This window comes from Oryctolagus cuniculus, chromosome 18 (assembly GCF_964237555.1).
Source record: "Oryctolagus cuniculus chromosome 18, mOryCun1.1, whole genome shotgun sequence".
NCBI classification, from domain to species: domain Eukaryota; kingdom Metazoa; phylum Chordata; class Mammalia; order Lagomorpha; family Leporidae; genus Oryctolagus; species Oryctolagus cuniculus.
The window spans coordinates 2,330,003-2,355,702 of record NC_091449.1 but is presented as its reverse complement, the minus strand read 5'-3'; the positions used below and the strand labels follow the sequence as shown (position 1 = coordinate 2,355,702).

Below are 25,700 nucleotides of genomic sequence, written 5' to 3'. Positions count from 1 at the left end.
AACATGCTCCTGAAAGTTATATTTTGAAAAAAAATACTAGCAAATAAAATCAAACAGCACATTAAAAAGGTCATTCACCAAGATCGAGTGGGATTCATCCCAGGGAGGAAAAACGCTGCCTTATACCATGGGCTAGGCATCAACACTGCCTAGAATCATGGACCTGGCCTAGATTCGATTCTTTCAGCACTGCTTCTTTCCTGTGGGCAGCTGAGTAAGTTGCTGGATTTTCCAGCATATTCACCTCAGTCTCCATTGAGGCAAGAGAATCAGAAATTACAAAAGCAGCCTGCAGGTCTGAACCATAGCAGTTCAGACATCTCAACACAATGCCTATTGGCCAAAAATAGCCCACAGATGTTTTGTAGTCTTCACAACTGCTTTGTAAAAATTTGATATCCTCATTCAAATACTGAGAGACTTCACATGTAGTCGTCTAGCTTCTGTTGAAAAATCCAAGATCTGCTAACTGTGCACCTTGAGTTGGGGGGTTACTCCGCCTTCTCTTCACCATGGTCCCCATCCTAATCAACTGGCCTGTTCTTGTACATGAACTTGTATCCTATTGAGAGAACTCTTGGCAGCTCATTCTTTCTTCTCTTTACTCCAAATGTGTTTATACATGGAAGGCTGAAGTAGGCTGGGTACCATATCATGGGTCCTGTATTTCTTCCCTCCCTCAGGGTCTCATCTGGAGGAGACCTGTTTTTAGATGACCTGGGGGACTTGTTGAGTTGGAGCTTTCAGGGGAAGGTTCCTAGCTGAGGCCATGGAATCCCATGGTGGATCCCAAAGTGCTGGTCTTAAGTGTGTGTGTGTGTGTCTGTGTACCCACCCACACTTGTAGGTCTCTACATTTGCCCCAGTTGAGGATCCCCAGCTTTCATCAACATTTCAAGATAACCTCTGGCTCATAGCTTTTTAAGTTACCTGGATAAAGATGTGAGAATGAGCCTGTCCACTTACTAGTCATATGGGTAAGGGAATAAACGGCTCTCTGCCTCTGGAAGCTTGGAGCTTGGCCAGCTTGCACACATGCAGTAGAGGTTATCACAGGAGAGGCTTCAATGAAGCAGTCAAATGTAGTTATCCTGGTTCTGAAATTTTAGAATTCCCAGGCAACTCCAAAGTGAGCCCATTTCTGAGATGCTGATGTTTTATGAAAAATGTAACACCAAATCCCCACATAAGAAATCTCATAACTGCAATAACATGTGGATGACTAAAGAAAATTTGTGGCTTTATGAGAAGTCATAAAACTTTACCAATTAATACAAAAGTTTGAGTAAATAAAAGAACAATATTTTTCTGGATGCCAAGATTAAACTTACCAATGTAAATCCTCCTAATTCATTTGTAAGTTCATTGCAATAACAAAAAGATGTCTTAATTAATAAGGATAAATTTTCAATTACAACAAATTACTTTTTTCATATAACTATACATACATATATGTATACAGGAACATTTTTAAAAGCACAATGATGGAAGACTCATTAAATAGAAAGCTCTTAAAATTTAGCAGAATATAGATCTAGGATAAAATGGCAACAAGCCAGTGAAACATATATATGGCACAGATGTAGATTCTACACTAAAAATACTATGACTGTATTCATCTTTTACTAAAAATTGGTGCTATGGCAATTAACAGTGGGGAAGAAGTAATTTTGATCCTTTTTTCACATAATACACACATAAATTCAAAAATAAAGTATGTTTTAAAATAAAAATTCCATAATAAAGCATTCTAATGTTTACAGAGGGTTAGATTTTGTAGGCTTTCAAAAGAAAGGAATTGAATTACATAAAAATTGAAACTTTGTAAAAAAATAATTCAAAGAAATGCCAAAAATTCCAGGAAAAACATATGCAGCCAAAATGTAAACAAAGAATTAATATCTTTATTATACAAAGAGATTGTTCAAATTGATAGGAAGACATTAAATCCACATTTACAAATGATTGAAATAAGCATAGGTAATACAAATAGAGGAAATACAACTGCTTAAGAAGGTTATCAAAAAATGCTCAACCTCCTTAAAAATCAAAAGCAGTTAAAACGAGATGCTCTTCCCTATGAAATTAACGAAGGTGAAATGGTCTTACTAAAAAAACCCCAGCTGGGGATGTGGAACCCGCACTCCCAACTGCTACCAGCAGTTGTGCAAATTGATGAAACACATTTCAAAGGAGCTTGGATCGATTAAGAACCTCAGAACCATCAGACCTTCTGACCCAGCAATTCCTCTTCAGCAAAATCTATCTTAAAGAAAAATCCTAAATTTAGAAAAATATTTATGCAAAAATTTTCATTATAATTTAAATTTCATTTATAATTATAATTTCATTTATAATTATGAAAAACACTAACTAAACATCCAAACAACACAAGGAAGGCTATACATATCAGTGAATATGCCAGACTTAATGGGTATATGGTGCAACTATTTAGGAGGTGATAATGACAGACAAGGCAGTGATGAAGACAGCTGTGGAAGGTTTAAGACTGAGTGGAAAAATAAGGCATGTTGTTGCTTACATGGAAGGGGCACAGCTATATGACAATTATCTATAAATATCTTAAAATAGCTAAAACAATGATGTCAGTAAAAAAAAAATGGAAGAACAATGAAAATGAGGTTTTATCCCCACTACTTTCCAAAGGCAACTAACTTTGTAAGTCCAGTAATAATTTTTTATATTATAAGAAAACAAAAATGTTAAAGGTATTCATGTGTACTTTTCTTTCTTTTGGGGGTGGAGGGAAGGAAAGACCTTCCACCTTTCACTAAAGTAGGAATTGCTTTTAAGGGGTCAAGAATTACTTTAAGGGCCAGCTCTGTGGAGTAGTGGGTAAAGCTGCTGCCTGCGTTGCTGGCATCCCATATAGGCACCAGTTGGCGTCCCAGCTGCTCCACTTCCGATCCAGCTCTCTGCTATGGCCTGGGAAAGCAGTAGAAGATGGCCCAAGTCCTTGGGCTCCTGCACCCATGTGGGAGACCTGGAAGAAGCTCTTGGCTCCTGATCAGCACTGTTCCGGCCATTGTGGCCAACTGGGGAGTGAACCAGTGGATGGAAGGCCCCTCTCTCTCTCTGCCTCTCCTTCTCTCTCTGTGTAACTCTGACTTTCAAATAACTAAATCTTTTTTAAAAAAAGAATTACTTTAAAATGAAAACTAAGCATTTCAAATCCTCTAGAAATCCATACTTTAAAAATGTATAATGAGTTCATGAAAATCAATAAGCAAATGCATGAAGACACAATCAGTAAACAACTAAGATACTAGACTGTTCATTAAAAAGTTCAAAAGCATCTGAAGAAACAATGTATTAGTAAGCAAAGAACCACTTTTTTTTGCCTGTGACATATACAAAGATTTTTAAAATTGGCTATAATAGATAAATAGGCAGTGATGGCCAAGTTATTCAAAATAAATATTTATACCAGGGGTGGCAATGACATTTCTTTGCATATATGAACTTTGCTCAAGTGTTGAGTCTGCCTGCAGTCCTGTGTTGAGAATGATCCCAACCTTTCCTCAGGTTCACTGGAACCAGAGGGAGCACAATTGACCAGCAACATCTGTCACAAACTCAGCAGGACCGTCTGCCACCTGTTTTGTAGCCTCTGGCCCTGAGCTGGGGGCTGCAATGACATGGCCTCTCCAGAACAAATTCAGCAGGATCTTTCAAAAGCCATGGAAATGTTCATTAATATTTCATCTAATAATACCACCTTTGGACGTCTACCCTTAAAAAACAACTGTAAATATAGTGCTCTGTTAATCACACTTTATGTAATTAATCATTAAAAGCCTTTTCATTGCAAAATAAATGAGAAAAATAGAAATTCTCTGTGATGTTATTTGAAAAAACTACACAAAGAAAAATTATTTGTAGAAAGAATACTAAAATATAAAATGTACTTGAATTTTGATGCCTATCAGTGGTTTACAGCTTCGCAGTTTATTGCCACTAATGACATTTTTTAAAAAAATCTTAGACAAAAATATTCCATTAATAGCAGCTATTGGTTATTGAATGTCAGGCACTGCTGGGCTCTTTTTAAAGATGAACTCTAGGCCTTTCAACAGTTGTGTTTTCCAAAATTTTCTCTAAAATGCTGAGTGCTATTTGTTTGGTTAGGAAACTATACCTAATAAAACCATACAAAAACTGGGATTCTAACAAACCACTTCATCTATGGCTCTTTCTATGCCTGATTTCAATTATATTCTTTTTAAAATATATTCACAGTGCAAATTCTTCAGGGAGAAGAAGAGTATGGAGGAGAAGGAAATACAAATGTGAAAAGAAAATAAATATGTATTTTCTAGGTTTTTTCCCCCAAGAAATACATCTTATCTGTACTGTCACAAAATATAACACAGTGTTTCTAAATTTTAATAAGAAATTTAACCTGATTATAAGCATAGTGTTCAGCCTGTCAAATATGTTAGGAATTGAGAAAGAAAAGCAGGGAAGTAGATCTCTACGTTATCCCTGGGAGTCCACTTGGGAGTAGCAAGAAAGGCGGCAGGCTAAAAGCAAGGACAATAGGTTGGGGTACCCACTATCGTGGTAAGCTCAAGTTAACTGACAGAAGGTTTGGTAACAGTTTGTTCATAGTCTATATATTCCAGAGTCCATGGGTGACAGCCAGTGCCAACTACTCACATTGTCACTGCTGCCATTTGTGGCATAAAAGTAGCATCTTAACAAAGAGAATATAGGGGCCAGTGCCGTGGTTCACTTGGTTAATCCTCCGCTTGCGGCGCCAGCATCCCATATGGGCACTGGGTTCTAGTCCCGGTTGCTCCCAGCTCTCTGCTGTGGCCCAGGGAAGGCAGTGGAGGATGACCCAAGTGCTTGGGCCCCTGCACCCACGTGGGAGACCAGGAAGAGGCTCCTGGCTCCTGGCCTCGGATCGGCACAGCGCTGGCTGTTGTGGCCATCTGGGGAGTGAACCAACGGAAGGAAGACCTTTCTCTCTCTCTCTCTCTCTCTCTCTCTCTAACTCTACCTGTCAAATTAAAAAAAAAAAGAGAGAGAGAGAGAATATAATCTGATGCTTCTCAGCTTTCCCTAATTAAGGCTCCACAAAAAACCATAAGCCCAAACCCAGACCTCTCAATGACAAGCTACCATCTCTTAATTTGGGTATCTGAAGACCAGGCTAGGCTGATGGAAGACAGGCACGTAGAGAGGTCCGTGAAGTCATTAAAAAGGAGCAAAAGCAGCTGACACAGCAGTAGTGAAAACCTCACTGCCAATGACTAGTGTACTGGCTTGGAGCAAGATTCTAAAATGCACATCCTTTGGGGAAAGCTGGCACACATTATTCCCCTGATGAGGTATGATATAGAGCATACAGAACCACCTACGACATGTTCTTGCCAAAGGTGAAGATGAATATAATTAAATCTTCAGGGGGTAGACCTGATTTCCATGTACAGGAAATATAGGCAAAAGAGGAACAAACTTAAGAACATCACAGGAAGCAGAGACACATTTTAAATGGGGAACATTTTATAGGACAACTAGCCAGTTTCTTTCAGTATTACTGGCATAACGCACAAAGCCTTAAAAAAGTGCTAGAACTGTTGTTGCCAAGGCTGAGGGGAAGGAAAAAATGAGGAGCTGTTTAAAAGGTACAGAGTTTTAGTTTCAGAAGAAGAAAAAGTTCTGAGGATCTCTGCATAGCAATGTGAACATATTTATTACACTGAACTGAACCCTTAAAATGTTTAAGATGGTATGTTTTAACTTTTTACCATAACTGCAAATAAAAGTTAAAATATTAATGCTTACAATTTAAAAGATCAAGCCTAGATATAAGAGGAGTGTTTAAACTGTTAGACACAGTAAGAATTGTACAGGGGCAGGAGGGAAGTATATCTCTCATTATCTTTAGGGTCGCATAAGATGTAGTTTGAAAAAATGAGAGGAGATTGTTTTAGATTAAGAGAACCATGAGAAATCAAACAACCACATGCCATCTATAGACCATATAAGACTCAACTAAGACCATATAGACTCAACTAAGTCAGATGGAAAAGGACATCTTAAAGGAAATCAGGGAAGTCTGATATTAGCCTGAGTAAAATCCTTTGAGGAGATTTAAAATTCTCCTTTCTATATTGATGACTTAAGTTTAAAGAAGAGACAAGTCACTCAAAAAAAAAAAAAAAAAAAACAACCTACTAACAGTCCTGGCAGAACACAGATCTAGTAAAAATTACAAGAGAGACATGAAATTACTGAAATTTAAAGCCCTGAGTAAATTTGACCCTGGGGAAAGAAGCCAATTTCAGGAGACAGTGATGACATAGGAACTATCACAACAAGGTTTACTTGTAGGTAAAAGGAGATTAATTAAGGAGAAGGTAGAAAAAAAGTAGTTTTGGAAAAGGATGTGAGTTTACTGAAAGGGCACAGAAGTCAATGAGCCAGAGCTTACAACGGCCAAATCTGAAAACCATTTGAATAACAAAATAAATAATGGTAGTACTGTGAGTAAAAGTTTGAGGAAAAATTGGCTGTTTGAAATCTGTCAAAGTTCTCCTGTATGATGTTTATTAATTACAAAGTGAAATCATAAGTAACTCTTCAGCAGAGAAATCCAGCAGATACCACTTTATATCAATGCATTAAGGCCAATATCACCAACAATAAGACATATCAACATCATGGCCCCTCATGAGAGTGGTAACAGGATCAGAAAACAGCTACTCGGGATGAGAGTGAACTGTGGTGAGAAAATAGAGCCAGCCAATAAGGACTGTTTCATCAGGAATTTTCAGTAAAAACAGGAGACAGATTTTGTAGCTAGCACTCATCTGGCTGGTGCAGATTCTGACCTGGGCACATTTGTTTCAAATTTCTTGACTCCAGAGCTACCCATCATAGCCCAGTCTCAAAAATGGCCAGTCAAGAACATGCAGGGCAGAGAATAACAGCAACAACCCATCCTTTCCAGGCAAGGAGACAGGATCTGGAGCGTCAGGTTTAACAGGCACCATGTGAATCTATATTTGATCACCATTCAGGTCAGTGATTCAGTTTTCATCATCATATCAATACTGAATGAAACAAAATTTTAGTGCAATTCTGGGCTGATAGCTTTAAAGAGTGAAATGATCAGCACAGAAATAGAATTTTAGGTAAAATTTGGTGTGCTGACAATGCCTGAGCCCAAGAAAACAGAAATATACTGCTTTCTAATTTTTTTTTTTAATGAGGGTGAATATAAAGGATGAATATGAAAACTCAACCATAAAAAAAAAAGACTTGATCAGTAACAGACTGACCATAAACAAGAACAATTACAAGAATATAGCAAAAATATACTTCCCCTGAGTGTCTCAAAAAGTCATCATCTAATCTGAAAGTGTGAGAGAATTTGGCTATCAGAACCTCACCCAAAGAAAGCCTTCTGAACCCTGATACCACAAGTGTCCTCATCTGATTTGATGTGAAATGATACCTGGATTACTAAGTAGGAAGATGGCTGCAGTCAGTCTAGTACTGAACCTTTTCTTCAGAGAGGATATAGCAAAAGTATTTTCTAAAATATCTGAATTCAGTTCCATCCCATCATTTACAACCTTGGTAAAATTAACTAACAACCTGGAGTTTCAAATTTGCTTTAGCTGCAAGACTGAATAAATATCTGCATTGGGACCCCACATGTTCCTTAAAAAGTCAAATACAATAATACATATGACAATATTTTCTAAACTATAAGGTACCATGTAAATATATAACCAATACTATCAGCTTTGTCAAAATCAAGGTTTTCCATTTGATGAATGCCACTGAAAGAAGTTATCAAGTTCTTTCCTATGCATTAAGAATATTCCATGTAAGCTTTTTCACCTGTGTGACTTCTGACCCATGTGCAGAATCCCCTCTTGCAAAAAGGCTGTCTTACATATCATTTAATATTTTTAAATCACACCATAATGGATTTTTAGGTTGTTAAGGTGTGAGGGCTACCCAAACTCAGAATGCTCAGGTCTTTCTCCAGGATGAAACCAAAGATACTGAGAAAAGTGTGTTCTCTGACTGAAGAGTTTTCAACAGTCATTCCACTCAGAGGGTTTCTCTTGAAAATGGAGTTGATAATGTTGAGTGAGGTATGAGGGCAGACTGAAACACTTTCCACACAGCTGACACTGGTAAGGCTTCTCTTGAGCATGAATTCGATAATGCTGAATGAGATGTGAAATCTGACTGAAGGCTTTGCCACAGTGACAACACTGGCAGGCTCTCTTTCCAACATAGTCATGTTTCCGCTGATAGCGAATTAAATATGTCTTGTTGCAGGGAAACTCAGAAGGAACGGGTTTTGCTGCCTCATGGGCTTTGAGATGTTGAAAAAGATGCACATTCTGAATAAAAGCTTTGCCACACTGAAAACATTCATAGAAGTCCTCTTGACTATGAATTCTCACTTGTCCACAGGCATTTCCATGCTGGATGAGAGACTTTCTACTTTCGCTGCACTGAGAGCGCTTCCTACCAAAATGAGTCCTCTGATGTCTGATGAGGTGTGGCATCAGATAGAAGGCCTCACCACATTGTTTACATTCATAGGGTTTCTTCCCAGTATGGATCTGCTCGTGTCTCACAAGGGCTCCTCGGGTGGTAAAGGTTCTTTTGCAAAGATCACATGTGGGTCTGTTCACTGTCTGCGGTCTGGTACACATTCCAAGAGTAGTACATTCTTGGGGATTCTTTTCTAGAAGATCCTCTGATTGCTCAATACGGTTACAGCTTCTCTCAAATTCATCACTGCTCTGGCTTCTTTCCTGAGGGATCTTGGGATCACTCATTGTTATAGGAATCAAAATTTTCTTCTGTCTGTGCTGGTGCAATTCTGATGGATCATCAATGGAAGACTCTTCTAGACATTCATGCAAGAAGTTACCTACTGCTGGATTCTCCACTTCTGCCAATGACGATTGTTCTATAGTTAGGTTTTGTTCTGGAATTAGTTCTTTGGTTTCAGGTTTCTTCTCATAACCTAAAAGAAATGTAAAATTTCCTCTACTCTTTTTATTCAGAGAAATGCATCATTATAGTAGACACAAAAAGAAAGAGCAAAGATAACAGACAGATCTTATGGAGGCTTGAGAATTTTATGGAACTCTAAGGAGAAATAGGGAAAAATATGGCAAGAACAGTAGGTAAGGCAGGCTGTGGGAGAGACAGAAAAAAGACCATTCAAGAGGACTTTGTGTGGACAAAGATACCAGAGGCACTGAATGAGGACACAACCAAAGAAAGACCTGGGATTGGGGCTTACCTCTAGTTTCTATTCTTGGTAGATCACTAATATTTTGAAAAAACAGCTCTGACCATGAAGGGGCTTCCATTGTCAGGTCAATTTGGGACACACTATATGATACAAACCAAGTTAGTTTCCTGTAGGAATGAATCTTCAGAACCTTTAATAGGTACCCTGAATCCCAAAAAGGGAAGGCACAGAATGCATTCGTCAAATTCATTTTATCACGGAACCTGTTTTCTTTTCTTTTTTTTTTTTTTTTAGGAAAACTATTTTAACTATTTTTCTTGGCTCCTAATCTCATTTTACCCAAATCTGCACTGCCAATGAATTAATTCTCTTCAATTCAACATTTACTAAATGTCTATGCTGTGCAAGACACTGCCCGACCAGACAGCCATCAGAAGTCTGTAAAAAGGACTGTAATCTAGGAAATGACTATAGCAGCAGAGTTGGAGAAGTAGACTCTATTTAGGAACAGGAAAAGATTAGTGGAGATGATGGCATTTGAGCTCAGTAAGTGGTCAAAGTAGTGGTAACTGTTTAAAACAGAGTGAGCAAAGACACTGAACTGTCAAAGTAGACAATCCTAGGGATCTAGCAACACAGAATTTTAGCTAGAAGATCTGGGGCAAATGAGGCTGGGATGCAAATTTCAGGCCAGAATGGGAAGAACTTCAATTTCTGAATTTTCTTTTGAGGGTGGTAAGAAGCTGGTTAAAAATTTGTTCTTTAAGAATTAAACTCTAAGTGGGAAAGAAACTGCAGCCAAGGAAAGCAAGTATAAGATTATGGTTTGGAAGAGACAGTGATGAACATAGTGGTCAAATCCTGGCAGACAGCTGAAATATGTGAGCAGAGTATAGGTGAAACAGCAGAGCCAGTGTATAGCTTAGGAGGTCACCAGGAGAAGGGGGACAGCTGGATCCATAACAATGGATTAAATCTTTCAGGAAATGGTCATGGTAGAGAATATTCAAGAATGAAAGACCAAGAAATAACCCAGTTCTAACTGACTCCTCTGTTTTCCTCACCCCAACATACATTCAATGTTTCAGAATGTTCTGATACTTCCATTTTCAGAGAATACCTGAAATCTGACCATTGTACTGTTATAGCATATCTTCAACATCTTTAGCCTGATGGATTTCAACAGCCTTGTGAAGTGGTTTCTCTGAATGTTCTCCTAAATCTCATTCTCCATATAATAGTCATAAGGGTCTTTCTAGAGATACTTCAGAAATCTGAAAATAGATCTACCATTTAACCTAGCAATCCATTCCTGGTAATTTACCCAAACAAAATGAAATCACCAGATGAAAGTTATCTGTTCCCCCACGTTCACAGCAGCTCCATGCACAATAGCTAAGATATAGATTCAACCCAGATGTCCATCAACTGAAATTATGATCTATCTATCTATATATATATACCTATATATGTCTATATATATATATATATATATATATATATATCTCCATCCTATGGAATACTTCTCAGCAGTAAAAAACATCCTATCTTTTGCAATAAAATGGATGCAACTGGGAACCATTATACTTAGTGAAATAAGCCAGTCCCAAAAAGACAGATACCATATGTTGTACCTGTTCTGTGGTAACTAATAGAGTACTGAAAATGTAATGCATAGGAGTGAAATTGACATTTTGAGATTTGAAATTTGAAGACTGTTTACAGTCCTTGTCTCTATTGTTGAGGAACAGTGTTTTTTTTTTTTTTTTTTTTTTTGTCCATCCCCAACCATCCCGGGCATTTGGAGAGTGAATCAGTAGATGGGTTCTCTCTCTCTCTTTCTCTCTCTCTCTCTGCCTCTCAGATGAATACATAAAAAAATAATTGTTAAAGAAGATTTCATGAAAATGCTAAACATTATCAGATTGCAGCCATAAAGTTTGGAGAAGGTAAAGACTAGAAGGTTCTTGTTCTTGAGCCATAGGATGTAGGTGCAGAACACTTCTGTGGAAGTCTTAGAACAAAGTGTGTATGTGTAGATGTTGGCAGAAGTGGGGTGATAGAAGCCAGATGGCAGAGGCTAACAAGGGGAGGGAGGAAATGAAAGGAAAGGATGTCAGTAATTCTGAGGAGCTGGTGTGAGCGAATATGGGAGGCATTAGGAAAAAGAAGTACTATCACACTCAGGCTTTTTGCTTGTCTAATTTAAAGAGGAAAGAACTATGATTAGTAGTTGCATGGAGAAAGACAAATAAATGAAGGGACTGGAACAGTAAAGAAAGGGAAAGTGACCTCCCTAGTGCAAAACAGGAGAGGAATTTATGCTGTAGGAAGACATGGAAAGGAGATTAAGAAGGTGTTCAAGAGAAAGAGTCCCTGAAGTAAGAGCATATTAGTAGCATGCTCCGTGTATCTTGCACTCCTCCTTGCATATCCCTGGGCACAGGTATTGCCTTCCCCTGATTCCATATCCACAGGCTTCCTCTCACTACTCACCTTGATATCTCACTGTACTGCTGCCTTCTTCCACTGCATGTGACTCTTCCTCTATCACTGCATTGCTACCTTCTTCAATTGTGCATGACTCTTCCTCCTCCAAGCATGAGATAATGTAAGGTTTAGCAAATTGGTACCCTGTTGAAGAAAGCAGACATAACTTGGGGGATCAGCAACTTAAAACCGGGTCCTAAAGACTTTAGGATAATAAGAAAAGAGCAAACTCGCCAAGAGTCAAATGAAGCGTATTTCCAAATTTATAAAGCAATGGCTCTCAACAACCTTATCCCTCAAGTGGCATGTTAACAATGTACGTAGATATCTTTGGTTGTCACCACCAAGGGAGAAAAGAAGGTGCTCCTGGCCTCTGGAGGGTGGAGGCAGTGATGCAGTTTATCGTGCAGTCTATCTGGCTCCAAATGTCAACAGTACCGAGGTTGAAAACCTGTTATTGAATGAAAACTAAAAAAGAGGGACTTAGAGAGCAATGTACTCTTCTTCAGCAAAGGGAAATTTGATGTGGCGGCTCAAAAAGTGAAGATTTTCCCCCTTGTGATAACCTCCATTCCCTCTTTGTCTTAAAAAGCTGCTCTTCCTGCTCCCTTAGCTCCTTATCTCCTAAATTGCAATCATTTGAACACACTTTATTACTTGCTTATTTTCTGTCTCTCCCCACTGGAATATAACATCTATGAGACGAGACTTGGAATTCTCATTTACTTTGTTACTCCAATACCTATAACCAGACTTGTCACATCATGAATTAGCTGACAATTAATGAATGACCCTGTACTTTGGTTTTAGCTATGTCATTTATAGTGGTAGTTATTTAATATTTTTCTTTAGATCACTTCTCCTTTTAACTTAAATATGCAAATTTTAAATGGAAGCTTCAGATCAACTCTATAAATGGAAATTAATACCAACTGCAAAACAGACAATAAACATAACAATATATACAACTGAAACTAAGGTTGTTAAGTGCTAGCTGGCTTCTGCTGCCTAGTTAAGGCTCAAGGCTTGGGGTTTGTACTCTTTGCTTAAAGGGAAGATCAGCAAGACACAGAGACATGCTAACATCAAAACGACACTTTCTATCTGATATAATCAGAAAGTTTGAAAGCAGATAAGGGGTCTTTACAACTGGCTGATTGGGTTATTTCATGTTGTCCATGTACCACCTAAAATCATCTCCTATTTAACCAACTGTACTCATTCAACATTTGGGAAAGCAATGTCCTGGGTGACACATAAGATCTCTGTTAACCTAAGACCTTTAGTGTTATAAGAAGCCAAGGGCTCACAAGAAGATAGAAATGCCTCTAGGTCACTGCATACAGGCCGTAAAGAAAAAAAATGAATTTATTCCTACTCTCTTGATGTTTTATCCTGTCTTTTAAGTCATAAAATGTGGTCACCAAGGGAAGACCACAAAATAAGTTGGAAAAGGCATTTACTAGGGAATAGGGTAAAATATGTTGGAAAAGGCTGTTCTCTGTGGCAATAAAAATCATAGTTAAATCACACATCCATATACCAGGTCTGAGGTAAGGTGCACCTGTCTCCTGACTGGGTCTCTGACTTCAAAGGACAAGAGCACTAGGTTATTGCCACTGGAATGGTGTTTGCTTTTGTTTTTCAAGAGACCTCAAGCACCCCCCACCACACACAAACACACACAAGCTGCCAAAAGAGGATTCTAGCACTGGCAACAAGACTTTTCATTTGTGTGGAAAGGGGAACAATGCTGCCTACAGATGTCAAAAGGCAGTGGCAATCTCTGACTCTCAAGACTGAGGCCAGTAGAAGCCTTTAGAGTACCTAGAATTTTCAGAATTCTATTTCTCATTCAAAAAAAGTCCATCATTTCAATTCTCCTGTTGCACTAAGACCTGAAGAAGCAAACCACTGTTGTCAAGCAGAACATCAGAGCCGATTCAGGAGTCAGACTGCTCAAGATCAAATCCCAGATCTAGACAAGTAATTTAGCTTTGCTATACTCACTTTCTTTATCTGTCAAATGACAATAATAATAATAACAACAAAAAGTATGCCCCTGCCTTACAGGACTAGTGTGAAAATCAAAGGAGTTAAAGCATGTGAAGCACTTAGACCAGTGTCTGACATATAGTAAGGGCCCAATTAATGTTACTTATTTTACAATTAACAGTGAGGTTTTTTTTTTAAAGATTTATTTATTTATTTGAAAGTCAGAGTTACACAGGGGGGGAGGGGGAGAGAGGTCTTTCTTCTGCTGGTTCATTACCCAGATGGCCAAAACAGCCGGAGCTGCGCTGATCTGAAGCCAGGAGGCCAGGAGCCTCTTCTGGGTCTCCCATGCGCATGTAGGGCCCCAATGACTTGAGTCATCTTCTACTGCTTTCCCAGGCCGCAGCAGAGAGCTGGATTGGAAGTGGAGCAGCCAGGACACGAACCAGAGCCCATATGGGATGCTGGCACTGCAGGCAGTGACCTTACCCACTATGCCACAGTGCTGGCCCCTATCAGTGAGTTGTATATTAAAATATACTCTCTGATCTGAGTTAATATTCACTGACGTGGATAATCACCATTACTAGTAAGAAGACTTAAAAGAGTTGAGATCTACTGCACTAGTGGGCAGAAATCGAGTTCCACGGAGAAAACATACTTACCAAAGGAGACCAGGTTCCGGTAATTCTCCAGAGTCACCTCTCGGTGGAGCTTCCTCTGAGCAGCAGTAAGGTAGCTCATCTCCTCTGGACTGAAGTCCACGAACACATCCTGGAAGGTCACCAGCTCCTAAAACACCATATATACTCTTAAAAGATCATCGTCCAGGAATTATTGTAAGGATGAGAAAAGAAGCCTGATCAGACAGCCAGAAAGCTGCAAAGTGTTCTAATTCACAGGCCAGAGATCTAGAACTGCATCTTTGTTCTGTAGTCTTGAGAGAAATGGGAATATTTTTGAGACAGTTTCTGTTACTGATGACCACAGATCTGCTTGGCAGAAAAAGGGCGTTTTAAGCCACTTAAGCAAGCAAGCAAGAATGTAAATGCTAAGTTCACAGTAACCCTCAGGCACAGCAATCAGTCCTTTTCCAATAGCTCCATAACTCTTCAGCAGCACCTAGATACATGGTACTAAGCACATTCTTTTCTCAAGCACAAGTAACACAAGCAGGCAGTCAATAAATGTTAGTGAAACCTTTCCATTGTAAACCTTGAAGGAGTATAAGGTGAAAGTTTTATGTTTGTGACTTCATTAAAATATTATTCATAATTTTAGAGGAATCACTTGCACAGTAGGACATATTATCTTTCATTCATAAAGAATATTCTGGACTATTCTAGCCTGATCATGCATCCCAATGAACTCCACTTTCCCAAATCTAGAAGTTTAGCTGAAATAGGATGGTCAGACAAAATCCAGTATGCCAAGTTAAATTTGAATTACAAACAAACAAATAATTTTAGCATAATTATGTCCCAAATATTGCATGTGATATACTTATGCTAAAAGTTTATTTGCTGCTCATATAAAATTCAAATTTACTTGGCTGCTCTGTGTTTTTGTTATATTTGGCAATCTAAGCTAGAATAGATGGCACTGAAGGAGTCCACAACCAAGTGGTTAGGAATGCAGACTCTAAAGCAAGTCAGAATACCAGGGTTCATATCCCAGCCTAATGCAACAGTTGCATGACCCTTTAGCACAGTGCTTAACTTTCCTGCTCCATTCCCTCCTAAGTAAAAAGGGGCAGAATAATATTCTAAGCCACATGAAGGTAGTTTTGAATAAAGTACAACACTAAAAGCCAAGTAATTTAAGAGATAAAAAGAAGAGAAACATTAAATATGTAGTATGTGGAATAGTGATAAGTACAACAGAGAAAACGCAGAGAAGGGAGATACAAAGTATAAGTCAGAATAAAATCATACATAGGGCATCCAGAAGAAAGGCTCAGTTAGGTGATATTTATATAAAGACTTAACAGAAATGAGGATATGATTTACTTACATAGAGAAGGTCCAGAACTCAGGAAGGTAAGATCCTCATACCTGAGAATCAACACGGAGGAAAACCTGACTCACCTGGGACCCAGTAGGTGGTACACTTTCTAATATGGTTGTATTCTTTTTTTCTGCAAGATCAGAGTCCTGGGCAAGGAAACCTCAAAGGGAGAGAGGGAGAGAGGAATAAACATAGAATTGAATTCTCTGCTGGCAGTAGCCACAGTGTGACCTGCCCCTCTTATGCTACCCCATCTTGCCATGGGAGGTAGAAGCAGACTGAACTTCATATGGTAAGAGAAAGACCACAGAAATGATTTCTCAATTCAATATAGCAAGCTCCAAAAGACAGTTCTGGTCATTTCCCAGTTTGAAATACCTCAGTGTCTTCCCACTGCTTTAAAGTAAAATGAAAGTCCTCTCTAATGATAATATCTATAGTTCTAAAGGCTCTTATGAGTCTTAAATATTTCCTATATAGTAACACAGTTATTTTTAATGGTAACCTTTCCTACTCCCTTTTCACTCATCGATCTGGAAGATGAGCACAATTCCTTCAGAAGCCTTAGGTCTCTTTTCTAATACCTTTCATTAATCTGTTGTTTCTTTTTCAGATCCCAGAGAATTCTTTCCTTCACCCCTGAACTCCAGCTCCACCAGAGTTATATGCCTTTGGTCAAGTTTTTGACCTCTCTAAGACATCCCCCAGGTATACCTGAGGTGGTATAACACCTTAACTAAGCATACAAATGCCGGAGCCAGCAGCTTAGTTCTAAATCCTGATGGTCAATTAGTAATTGTAGAACCATGAGGAAATTTCCTAACCATTTTGAGGTTAAAGGCAACATCTATGTCACAGGGCTGTTAAAATAAATGAATTAATACATAAAACACTTACAATAATACATTTTAAGTGTTAGCATTTTCACTATTAGTATTTTAAAAATTACTTTTAAGAAATGTAGATGCACATAGCTGGATTAATCATAATCTTTAATTCATGATATGCTATAAGCCTTTAACCATGAATGGCCACATTTTAATTTTAAATTCATTCATTTATATTTCTTATGTATAATTGAAGCCTGTGAACTCACTATCCAACCTTAAAATTACAACAGTCCCAATAATTTATACCTACTAAATGCTTCTTTCCTGTCTATGTTCCAGCCCTCCCTCCAGAAAGAACTGTAACTATAGCCTTAGATTTGTATTTAGTTTTTTTTTAAATCAAAGGAATATGAGGACTGAATGACTCTCTTCTATCATTCTTAAAATGCTCTCCAATCTAGTTCCAATCCAGTAATTTAAGTTTCCAAGAGACCAGTAAATTTTGGAAGACACTGAATTTCTAAGCTTTGTATCTCTCACATTTTATGCCTTCTTTCAAAAAAAAAGTTAACCATTCATTCAACAAATCTTTTTTGTTCTCAAATGGAAAAATTAATGTAAATATCAATTTTATCCAAATTTATACTTATATTTATGCCATCAGTAATTCCAGAAGATCTGTTTTTTGTGTATTTTTTTTTAGGCTGGGTAAGATATTTTGGAAGAGGAGGACGAGGCTGGTACTCTAGGAGAATAAATATTAAAAGCAAAACCCAAACCCAGAGCTTCATCCATCTCACATGAGATTATACAGACTAAATTTTATATTAAAATTTATTCTTTTGGCGAGCCGGCGCCGTGGCTCAATAGGCTAATCCTCCACCTTGCGGCGCCGGCACACCGGGTTCTAGTCCCGGTTGGGGCGCCGGATTCTGTCCCGGTTGCCCCTCTTCCAGGCCAGCTCTCTGCTGTGGCCAGGGAGTGCAGTGGAGGACGGCCCAGGTGCTTGGGCCCTGCACCCCATGGGAGACCAGGAAAAGCACCTGGATCCTGGCTCCTGCCATCGGATCAGCGCGGTGCGCCCGCTGCAGCGGCAGCCATTGGAGGGTGAACCAACGGCAAAAGGAAGACCTTTCTCTCTCTGTCTCTCTCTCTCACTGTCCACTCTGCCTGTCAAAAAAAAAAAAAAAAATTTATTCTTTTGGGGCCAGCGCTGTGGTGCAGCAGGTTAATGCTCTGGCCTGAAGCGCCAGTATCCCATATAGGCTACCGTTCGAGACCTGGCTGCTTTACTTCCTATCCAGCTCTCTGCTATGGCCTGGGAAAGCAGTAGAAGATGACTCAAGTTCTTGGGCCCCTGCACTCACGTGGGAGACCCAGAAGAAGCTCCTGGATCCCGGCTTCAGATCAGTGCAGCTCCGGCCATTGAGGCCAATTGGTGAATGAACCATTGGATGGAAGACCTCTCTCTCTCTCTGCCTCTCCTTTCTCTGTGTAACTCTTTCAAATAAATAAATCCTTAAAAAATTTATTCTTTCATTAATTTATTCAATATATTAAATTCATCCTATACACCAGTCATACTGCAAACATTCAGTAGGAAGAAAAGGACAGTTGTTCCTTCCCTCTCTCACCATTCTCCCCGTGTGCCTGGATGAAAATTTCCACCAAGGTTCCTGCCTCCTTGCTGTTCTTGGGCTGTTTTGACCTCACCCATGCCAGAATCTCCTCTGGCAAGGTGGTCAGAAACTGCTCCAACACCAGTTGATCTATTATTTGCTCCTTAGTATGTGTCTCTGGCTGTAGCCACTGCCAGTAGAGTTTTTGGATTTGGCTTACAGCTTGGTGAGGTCCAGTCATCGATAAGTACTGAAAATACTTAAATATCTTATGAGAAATATTTTCAGCTTCTAGGTTTCTCCTATGGATAGTTTCTGGATTCTCCTCTTGATCATGTAGATGAAAGATATGAGGATTCCTCAAGATATCCAAAACTTCTGTCACATGCATCATCTTCACAGCTTGGGTCTTTATAGGATGGATGTTCTCTCAAAGGCAGGTTTCCCACACTTATGAAGAAGGTGGGAAAAGTGTTTTCAAATAAAATGATACAGAAGCCTTGGGGACCTGCAGAAATTACATAGAGATACACAAACGGGTCACACAATTAATACTGGATGGTAGATAGAAGTGATCTGCAGCAAAAATTTCACAAAAATGCCGAAATACACATTCAGGGAGACTTCCACAGATAAGACAAAGATGATGCCTCTGGCCCATTCTCAGGTCCAGAAAATCCACAGGCACATTTAGAAGTATGTCAGAAATGTCACTGAAGGGAGAACAGCCTGGAACCCCAAAGCACAATAAACTAAAATAACTTGATGAAACACAAAGGAAAGTATTTTCATTGTTTATGAAAATTGAGCTGTACAACTATTCTGTGTCCTTTCATCTACATGTACCTCAGTAATTTTTTATTTATATTATAGATGTAGGGAAAATTTATATCATACTATTAAAAGGAAAAAAACAGGAAATAAATGTGTACAATACAATGTATATGCCCATGTAAAGCACATAAACATATCCTGGAATACTGCCCCAGATGTTGTCTGTGATTAGTAAAATTGTAAATGATTTTTACAGGCAATTTTGTACTTTCTCCCTTAAAATTATTCTTTTCTTCTCTAATCAGCAAAGTAAAAGATACTTCTATAAACACTATGCTCACTCTAAGAAATCATGAACAAAGATGCCATTTGAGGGAAACATTTCTCTTTTCTTTTAGTGATTTTTACCATTAAAATATCTGTGCATCAGGCTTTCTAAAGTCAACTAATTGTTTAATCATTTTTTTTTCAATAGTCACTGGTCTATTCAAGTTTTCTACTTCTTGAATCCAATTTTTTTACAGTGTTTTTCTGGAAAAATAAAGTGGGAACATTAGCATAGTGTTCTTATAGCTTTTTCAGCTATAATCAATATTGACAATGTCTATGAATGTCTCAATATATTAGGTTACACGATTGTGGGATTGCACTACAGGATTGCACTCCTTTAGATAGGTAATGTTCAGTGGCAGCTCTGGGCACAGTGTGACCAGCTGCAAAGGCAAGGAATCCATCAGTTTCTGTGGATTGAGTATGAGTGGAGCCGCCTTTGTGGGCCCAGGTGGGTATGATACAGTATGCCCAATAGTGGGATGGGGTACCTGTGAGTATCTAAAGGCCTCATAGGGGTTAGACCACACCAGCATGTCCATATGGATTACCTGTCAGTGCCTGAGGGCTGTACAGATAACTTCAAAGGGCCTCTGGGAGACAGCCTTCTCAGGTAGGTCTTCTTACCTGCTTCCCATGGTCAAGTTTACTTTTCAGGACCTCAGTGGGCTACATTTATGAGAAAGAGTGGCTCAGTTGCTTCTTGGGGCTACAGGAAAGTGGGCAGGGCTGCTGATTTGCTTCCCAAAATTGAGGAGAGTCCCTATTGATGCTTATCTTCTTCCCTGATCCTCTGTAGGCTGAGCTGGTGGTTGTCTAGTTGCTTCATGAAGCCAAGGGTGCATTCCAGGCCTACTCAGATGCTTCTAGGTTAGCAGTGATTAGCAGGGCCATTCAACTTTATGGGAACATCTGCAGGCTGAGTACCCTCAAAGAGTACCCTATATGTTCTTTTCATGGCAGTGAGATTGTGGGGAGGGTCTTCTACATGGTTCTCAGGCCTAGATCTGTGGAGCTACTCGGAGCAGCTGCTTCACAGAACCCTGCATGAGTGGGGTCTCAAGATGGATCTGTACTGCAAGAACCTGACTAGGGGAGATTGCAACATGCGCTGGGTTCTGTTTCCAGGGTTAGATAGTGTTTTGGCAACCCAGAAGCTCTCCAAACTAGACTGGAGGACAAGAGCCCCAGGCTTCTCCGCTGGTAAATGCCTCAGGAGTCTGTAGTGTGAATGGGGACTCCTGAGGGTTTCCTCCTTACCCTTTCTCTACTAACAAAAGGCCCTCTTGGTTCAAGGTTTATCTCAAGGAGATAGAAGAGTAGATGCTTTGTGTTTAGTTCTCTTCTTTAAAAGGCCATCATGAATCTTGCTCTGCAATATCTAGTCCTGTGCTCATGTTCTTGCTCTATTCCCCATCAGGTATAGTGTTTGCATTGTGCTGTCCAAGATTAGGGGAAGGGCAATGGAGGCAGTCCCTTGGCCTCCTTTCTAATGTAGTTCCAGAGGCACAGTCCATAGGTATTGGCCTGGGGAAGGAGCTGTGGGGCTCTCTCCTGCTCTGGGATTAAACAATGTGGGCCTGGTTAATTCCGTCTCTTTCCCAAGCAGGAGGTATATCCCTCTCCACTTGCTTGAAACTGAAATATATTAACACATTATGTACCATAGTATTCTCAGAATACTAAATCTAACGTGACTTCATTCTTTCTAATCAATGATGTTATTTTATAGTATTTTCAATATTTCTATTGCTCTTTATTGTCATGCTCCCCCACCTCATTCCAAATATTAGCTTAAAGTTCCAGTGCTATTATTTTTATTATATGTTATAGTTCATTTACATTTATTATTTTTAATTCTTGGTTTCTTCAAAGGCTACATAGGCTATGTGACCTTCAAGCTGATTGGAGAAGCACAGAGGCACCAGTATTAGCTTTATCCTAGAGAACTGTTTTTTAAAGATTTTTGGAAAGTCAGAGTTACACACAGAGAGAAGGAGAGGCAGAGAGAGAGAGAGAGAGAGAGAGTGAGAGAGAGAGAGAGAGAGAGAGAATTCCATCCACAGGTTCATTCCCCAGATGGCTACAATAGTCGGAGCTTCGCTGATCTGAAGCCAGGAGCCAGGAGCTTCTTCTGGGTCTCCCACATGTGTGCAGTGGCCTACATCTTCCATCTGCTTTCCCAGGCCATAGCAGAGAGTTGGACTGCAAGTGGAGCAGCCAGGACTCGAAGCAGTGCCCATATGGGATGCCAGCACTGCAGCAGAGGCTTTACCCGCTATGCTACAGAGCCAGCCCCTATCCTATAGAATTAGTGTTGCTACCCTGAGCTAGCTACTCCCTATAAAAGCTTGTGCCTGTTTATAAACAGACACATTCACCAAAATTGTCTCTGGTGCTCTTTATCAAAGAAGGATGTCACCCTACCATCCCAACAGTGTGGGCCTTGCAGGACAAGCCCATATAGGACATCATTAATCAAAGAAATATTTGCATTAGAGGTATTCCAGAAGGAGAATAAAAGGGAAAAGTTTAGAAAATATATTTAATAAAATAATTCCTGAAAGCTTTCCAAATCTGAAAGATACAGACATCCAGGCCTAGGGAGCCCAAAGGATCTTTAATATAGTTGGCCAAAAAAGATCATCTCTGAGATGCATTATAGTCAAACTATTTTTTTAAAAGGACAAAGAAAATTCTAAAAATAGCAGAGAAATCCATCAAGTGACTTAAAAAGGAACCTTTATTAGATTAATATGAGAGTTCTCAGTTGAAACTTTACAGGCCAGAAGAGAATGTTATGAAATATTCAAAGTCATGAAAGAAAGTAATTCCCAGCCAAGAATACTATACCTAGCAAAGCTACTTTTCAAAAATAAAAGAGAAATAAACACTTCCCATGACAAGCAGAAACTGAAGGAGTTCTTCACCACCAAATCAGCCCTAGAAGAAAAAGGATGAATACTACCATCATGAAAACACATGAAAGTACAAACCTTAAAAGTAGATTAGATAGGGGCTGGCACTGTGGCTTAGTAGGTTAAGACGGCCTGCAGCGCTGGCATCCCATTCGGGCACTCATTTGTGTCCAGCTGATCCAGCTCTCTGCTTATGGCCTGGGAAAGCAGTAGAAGATGGTTCAAGTGCTTGGGGCCTTGTACACTCACGCGAGATCTGAAAGAAGCTCCCGGCTCCTGGTTTCAGATCAACCCAATTCCAGCCATTTCGGCCATTTGGAGAGTGAAACAGTGGATGAAAGACCTTTCTCTCTCTCTCCCTCAATGTGTCTGTAACTCTACCTCTTCAATAAATTAAAAAAATTTTAAAGTAAAATAGATACACAAAAGATAAAGAGAGGAAAAATCTAATGTTATATCTTACTTTTACATTTTTCTGGATCTGATTTGCTAATATTTAGTTAAGGATTTTTTTTCCACCTGTATTAATTAGGACTACAGTTCTGTAATTTCCCCCCATGTACTAATGAGGTTTTGATAGCAGAGTTATGTTGGTCTCTTAAAAGTGTGCTGGGGTGGGTATTTGGCAAGCAGTGAAGATATCATTTGGGATACCTATATCCCCTATTAGAGTGCTTAGATTTGAGTCCTGGCTCTGGTCCCAATTCCAACTTTTTGTTAGTATATATGTTATTAGGCATCAGGTGATGGCTTGAGTAGTTAGTTGGGTCCCTATCACCCATACCGGGAAACTGATTGAATTACTAACTCCTGGCTTCAGCCTGGCCCAGCAGCAGCTTTTGTGGGCACTTGAGAACTGAACCAGTGGATAGGATCTCTCTTCCCTCTCTACCTCTCTCCCTCTCTAGGAGGAGTTTTGTGTGTGTGTGTGTGTGTGTGTGTGTGTGTGTGTGTGTATGTCTGCCTTTTAAATGTAAACAATTTAAGGGGTTGGCATTCCTTAAATAAAGAAGTGGTTATCACCACTACTTCATTCCACCATCCAGTTGTGGCCTATTGTTAGTCAATTTAAGGGGCTGGCACTGTGGCTAGCAGGTAAAGCTGCCGCCTGCAGTGCCAGCAACCCATATGTGAGCCTTAACTGCTCCACTTTTGATCCAGCTCCCTGCTAATCGCCTAGCAAAGCAGCAAAGGATGACCCAAGTGCATAGGCCACTGTACCAATCTAAGATACCCAGAAAAAGCTCCTGGCTCCTGGCTTCAGATCAGCTCAGCTCCGGCAATTGCAGCCATTTTGGGAGTAAACCAACGGATGGAAGATGTCTCTCTCTCTCTCTAACTCTGACTTCCAAATAAATAAATCTTTAAAAAAATAATTAATTTAAAAGATTCAAATGAGCTGGAAATCATTCTTTCTATACTATCTGAAAGAACATATTATTGGACTATTCATCTTTAAATGTTTGGTAGAATTCATCAGTGAAACTATTTAGGCCATTAGTTATCTCTGAAGAAAGATTTTAAAAATGAATTTAATTTGTCAAATATGTATATAGCTATTCAATATTTTTTATTCCTTCTATGTTAGTTTTCCGATTTTGTGTTTTTGAGGAACGATGCATATTTCACAGAGGGCATAAAAACTGGTAAAAAAAATCATTTAACATCCTTTTGAAAATCCAAATTGAGCTATCCTATTATACAGCAATCCCACTACAGGGCATATATAACTAAATGGAATTAAAGTCTGTTGAAGAGATAACAGTTCTCACATGTTTACCACAGCAATATTCATAATAGCCAAGATACAGAATCAACCTAAAGTCTACAAACATATAAATGGATAAAGAAAACATGGTATATATACATAAGGAAATATTACTCAGTCATAAAAATGTTGAAATCCTGTCAGTTTTGACAAAATGAAGTTAAGATGACATTCTGCTAAGTAAAATAAGCCAGATATAGAAAGACAAATACCACATTATCTCACTCATTAAGAAATTTTAAAATGTTGACCTCATATAAGTTGAAGACAGTGGTTACACAGAGTGGTGAGGTGATGGGGGAATGGGGAATGTTAGTCCATGGCATGATGTCATGAATTAGACGGGAGGAATAAGTTCTGCTGTATTATTGCACGGTAGGGCAACTATAGTAAACAATGATGTGTAGTTCAAAATAGCTGGAAGGTAGGTAGGATCTGCAATGTTCTCACTATCCAAATATGATAAAGGAGGTGCTAGGCATGTTAATTGCTCTAATTTAATTATTAGGCAATGGATACATGTATGGAAGTACCATATTATATCCCATAAATATGGATCATTATGTGTAATATAAAATACAAAAATGTAAAATACAAAGAAAAAAAAAAACAAAACAAAGAACTGAGGTAGAAGAGAAGCAGCAGGAGAGAGGAGCGGGAGTGAGGGAGAGCCAGGGGTCTCCGGCCAGGGCAGCTGGGAAGGACACAGAGAGCAGTGGGGCTGGGCCGAGCAGAGATGGGGTTGGGACAAAGTAGAAGCCGACTAGAGGAGTGGTCCTCGCGGTAGGGGAGGGGCTCGAGGAGGGGGCGGGACGAGCTCCTACGGAAACAGCGGCGGGGCTGAGGAGTGAGGGGGGCAGCTGGACACTGAGACCCACCCGGCTCTCAGGGTGGGAAAGACAGCCGGAGTCACCAGCGCCCCGGGCCACAAGGCCGTGGGCGTCCGGCTTGAGACTGCAGTGGGGCCGCCCTGGCCTCAGCACTCCCCTCCAACCCGCGCCTGCGCCTGGGGCCCTCTTCCCTAAGTCCCTTCTCCACAGGGCCATCTGTCCATGGAGCCCAAGCCTGGGTCCCCTCCAACCCGCGCCTGCGCCTGGGGCCCTCTTCCCTAAGTCCCTTCTCCACAGGGCCATCTGTCCATGGAGCCCAAGCCTGGGTCCCCTCCAACCCGCGCCTGCGCCTGGGGCCCTCTTCCCTAAGTCCCTTCTCCACAGGGCCATCTGTCCCTGGAGCCCAAGCCTGGGTCCCCTCCAACCCGCGCCTGCGCCTGGGGCCCTCTTCCCTAAGTCCCTTCTCCACAGGGCCATCTGTCCATGGAGCCCAAGCCTGGGTCCCCTCCAACCCGCGCCTGCGCCTGGGGCCCTCTTCCCTAAGTCCCTTCTCCACAGGGCCATCTGTCCCTGGAGCCCAAGCCTGGGTCCCCTCCAACCCGCGCCTGCGCCTGGGGCCCTCTTCCCTAAGTCCCTTCTCCACAGGGCCATCTGTCCGTGGGGGCCCCGGGCTGGCCCCTCACCGGGCTGCCTCCGCTCTGGGCCGAGCTAGCTCTAACCTTCCCCTTCCAGAGATCAGCAACCTCAGCCGATGCCGTCACATTACCCGGGCAGGGCTGCCGCGCCGCGGGACTTCCTCCCGCCTCAGGCCCACGCGCGGTCACCTCGTCAGTCGGACGTCCTCGTCTGAGGACCGCTGGGACTTGGCGCCTAA

The 25,700-nt window shown here is 40.3% G+C and overlaps 1 protein-coding gene across 4 annotated transcripts; it reads right to left on the bottom strand.

The window, feature by feature from the left end:
- Positions 1-25,700, bottom strand: ZIM2 (zinc finger imprinted 2). Of its 4 annotated transcripts, none has more exons than XM_051837204.2 (6): positions 25,593-25,700; positions 18,222-18,714; positions 15,838-15,917; positions 14,416-14,542; positions 11,762-11,899; positions 1-9,031 (listed from the first exon to the last, which is right to left on the bottom strand). In XM_051837204.2, the coding sequence occupies exons 2-6, from the start codon at positions 18,598-18,600 to the stop codon at positions 8,082-8,084; spliced, it is 1,674 nt and encodes a 557-aa protein (XP_051693164.1). In that variant the 5' UTR covers positions 18,601-18,714; positions 25,593-25,700; the 3' UTR covers positions 1-8,081. The 4 variants fall into 4 exon arrangements, with proteins under 4 accessions (XP_051693164.1, XP_051693166.1, XP_051693167.1 ...); XM_051837206.2 differs by having other exon boundaries at positions 25,546-25,694; XM_051837207.2 differs by having other exon boundaries at positions 25,510-25,661.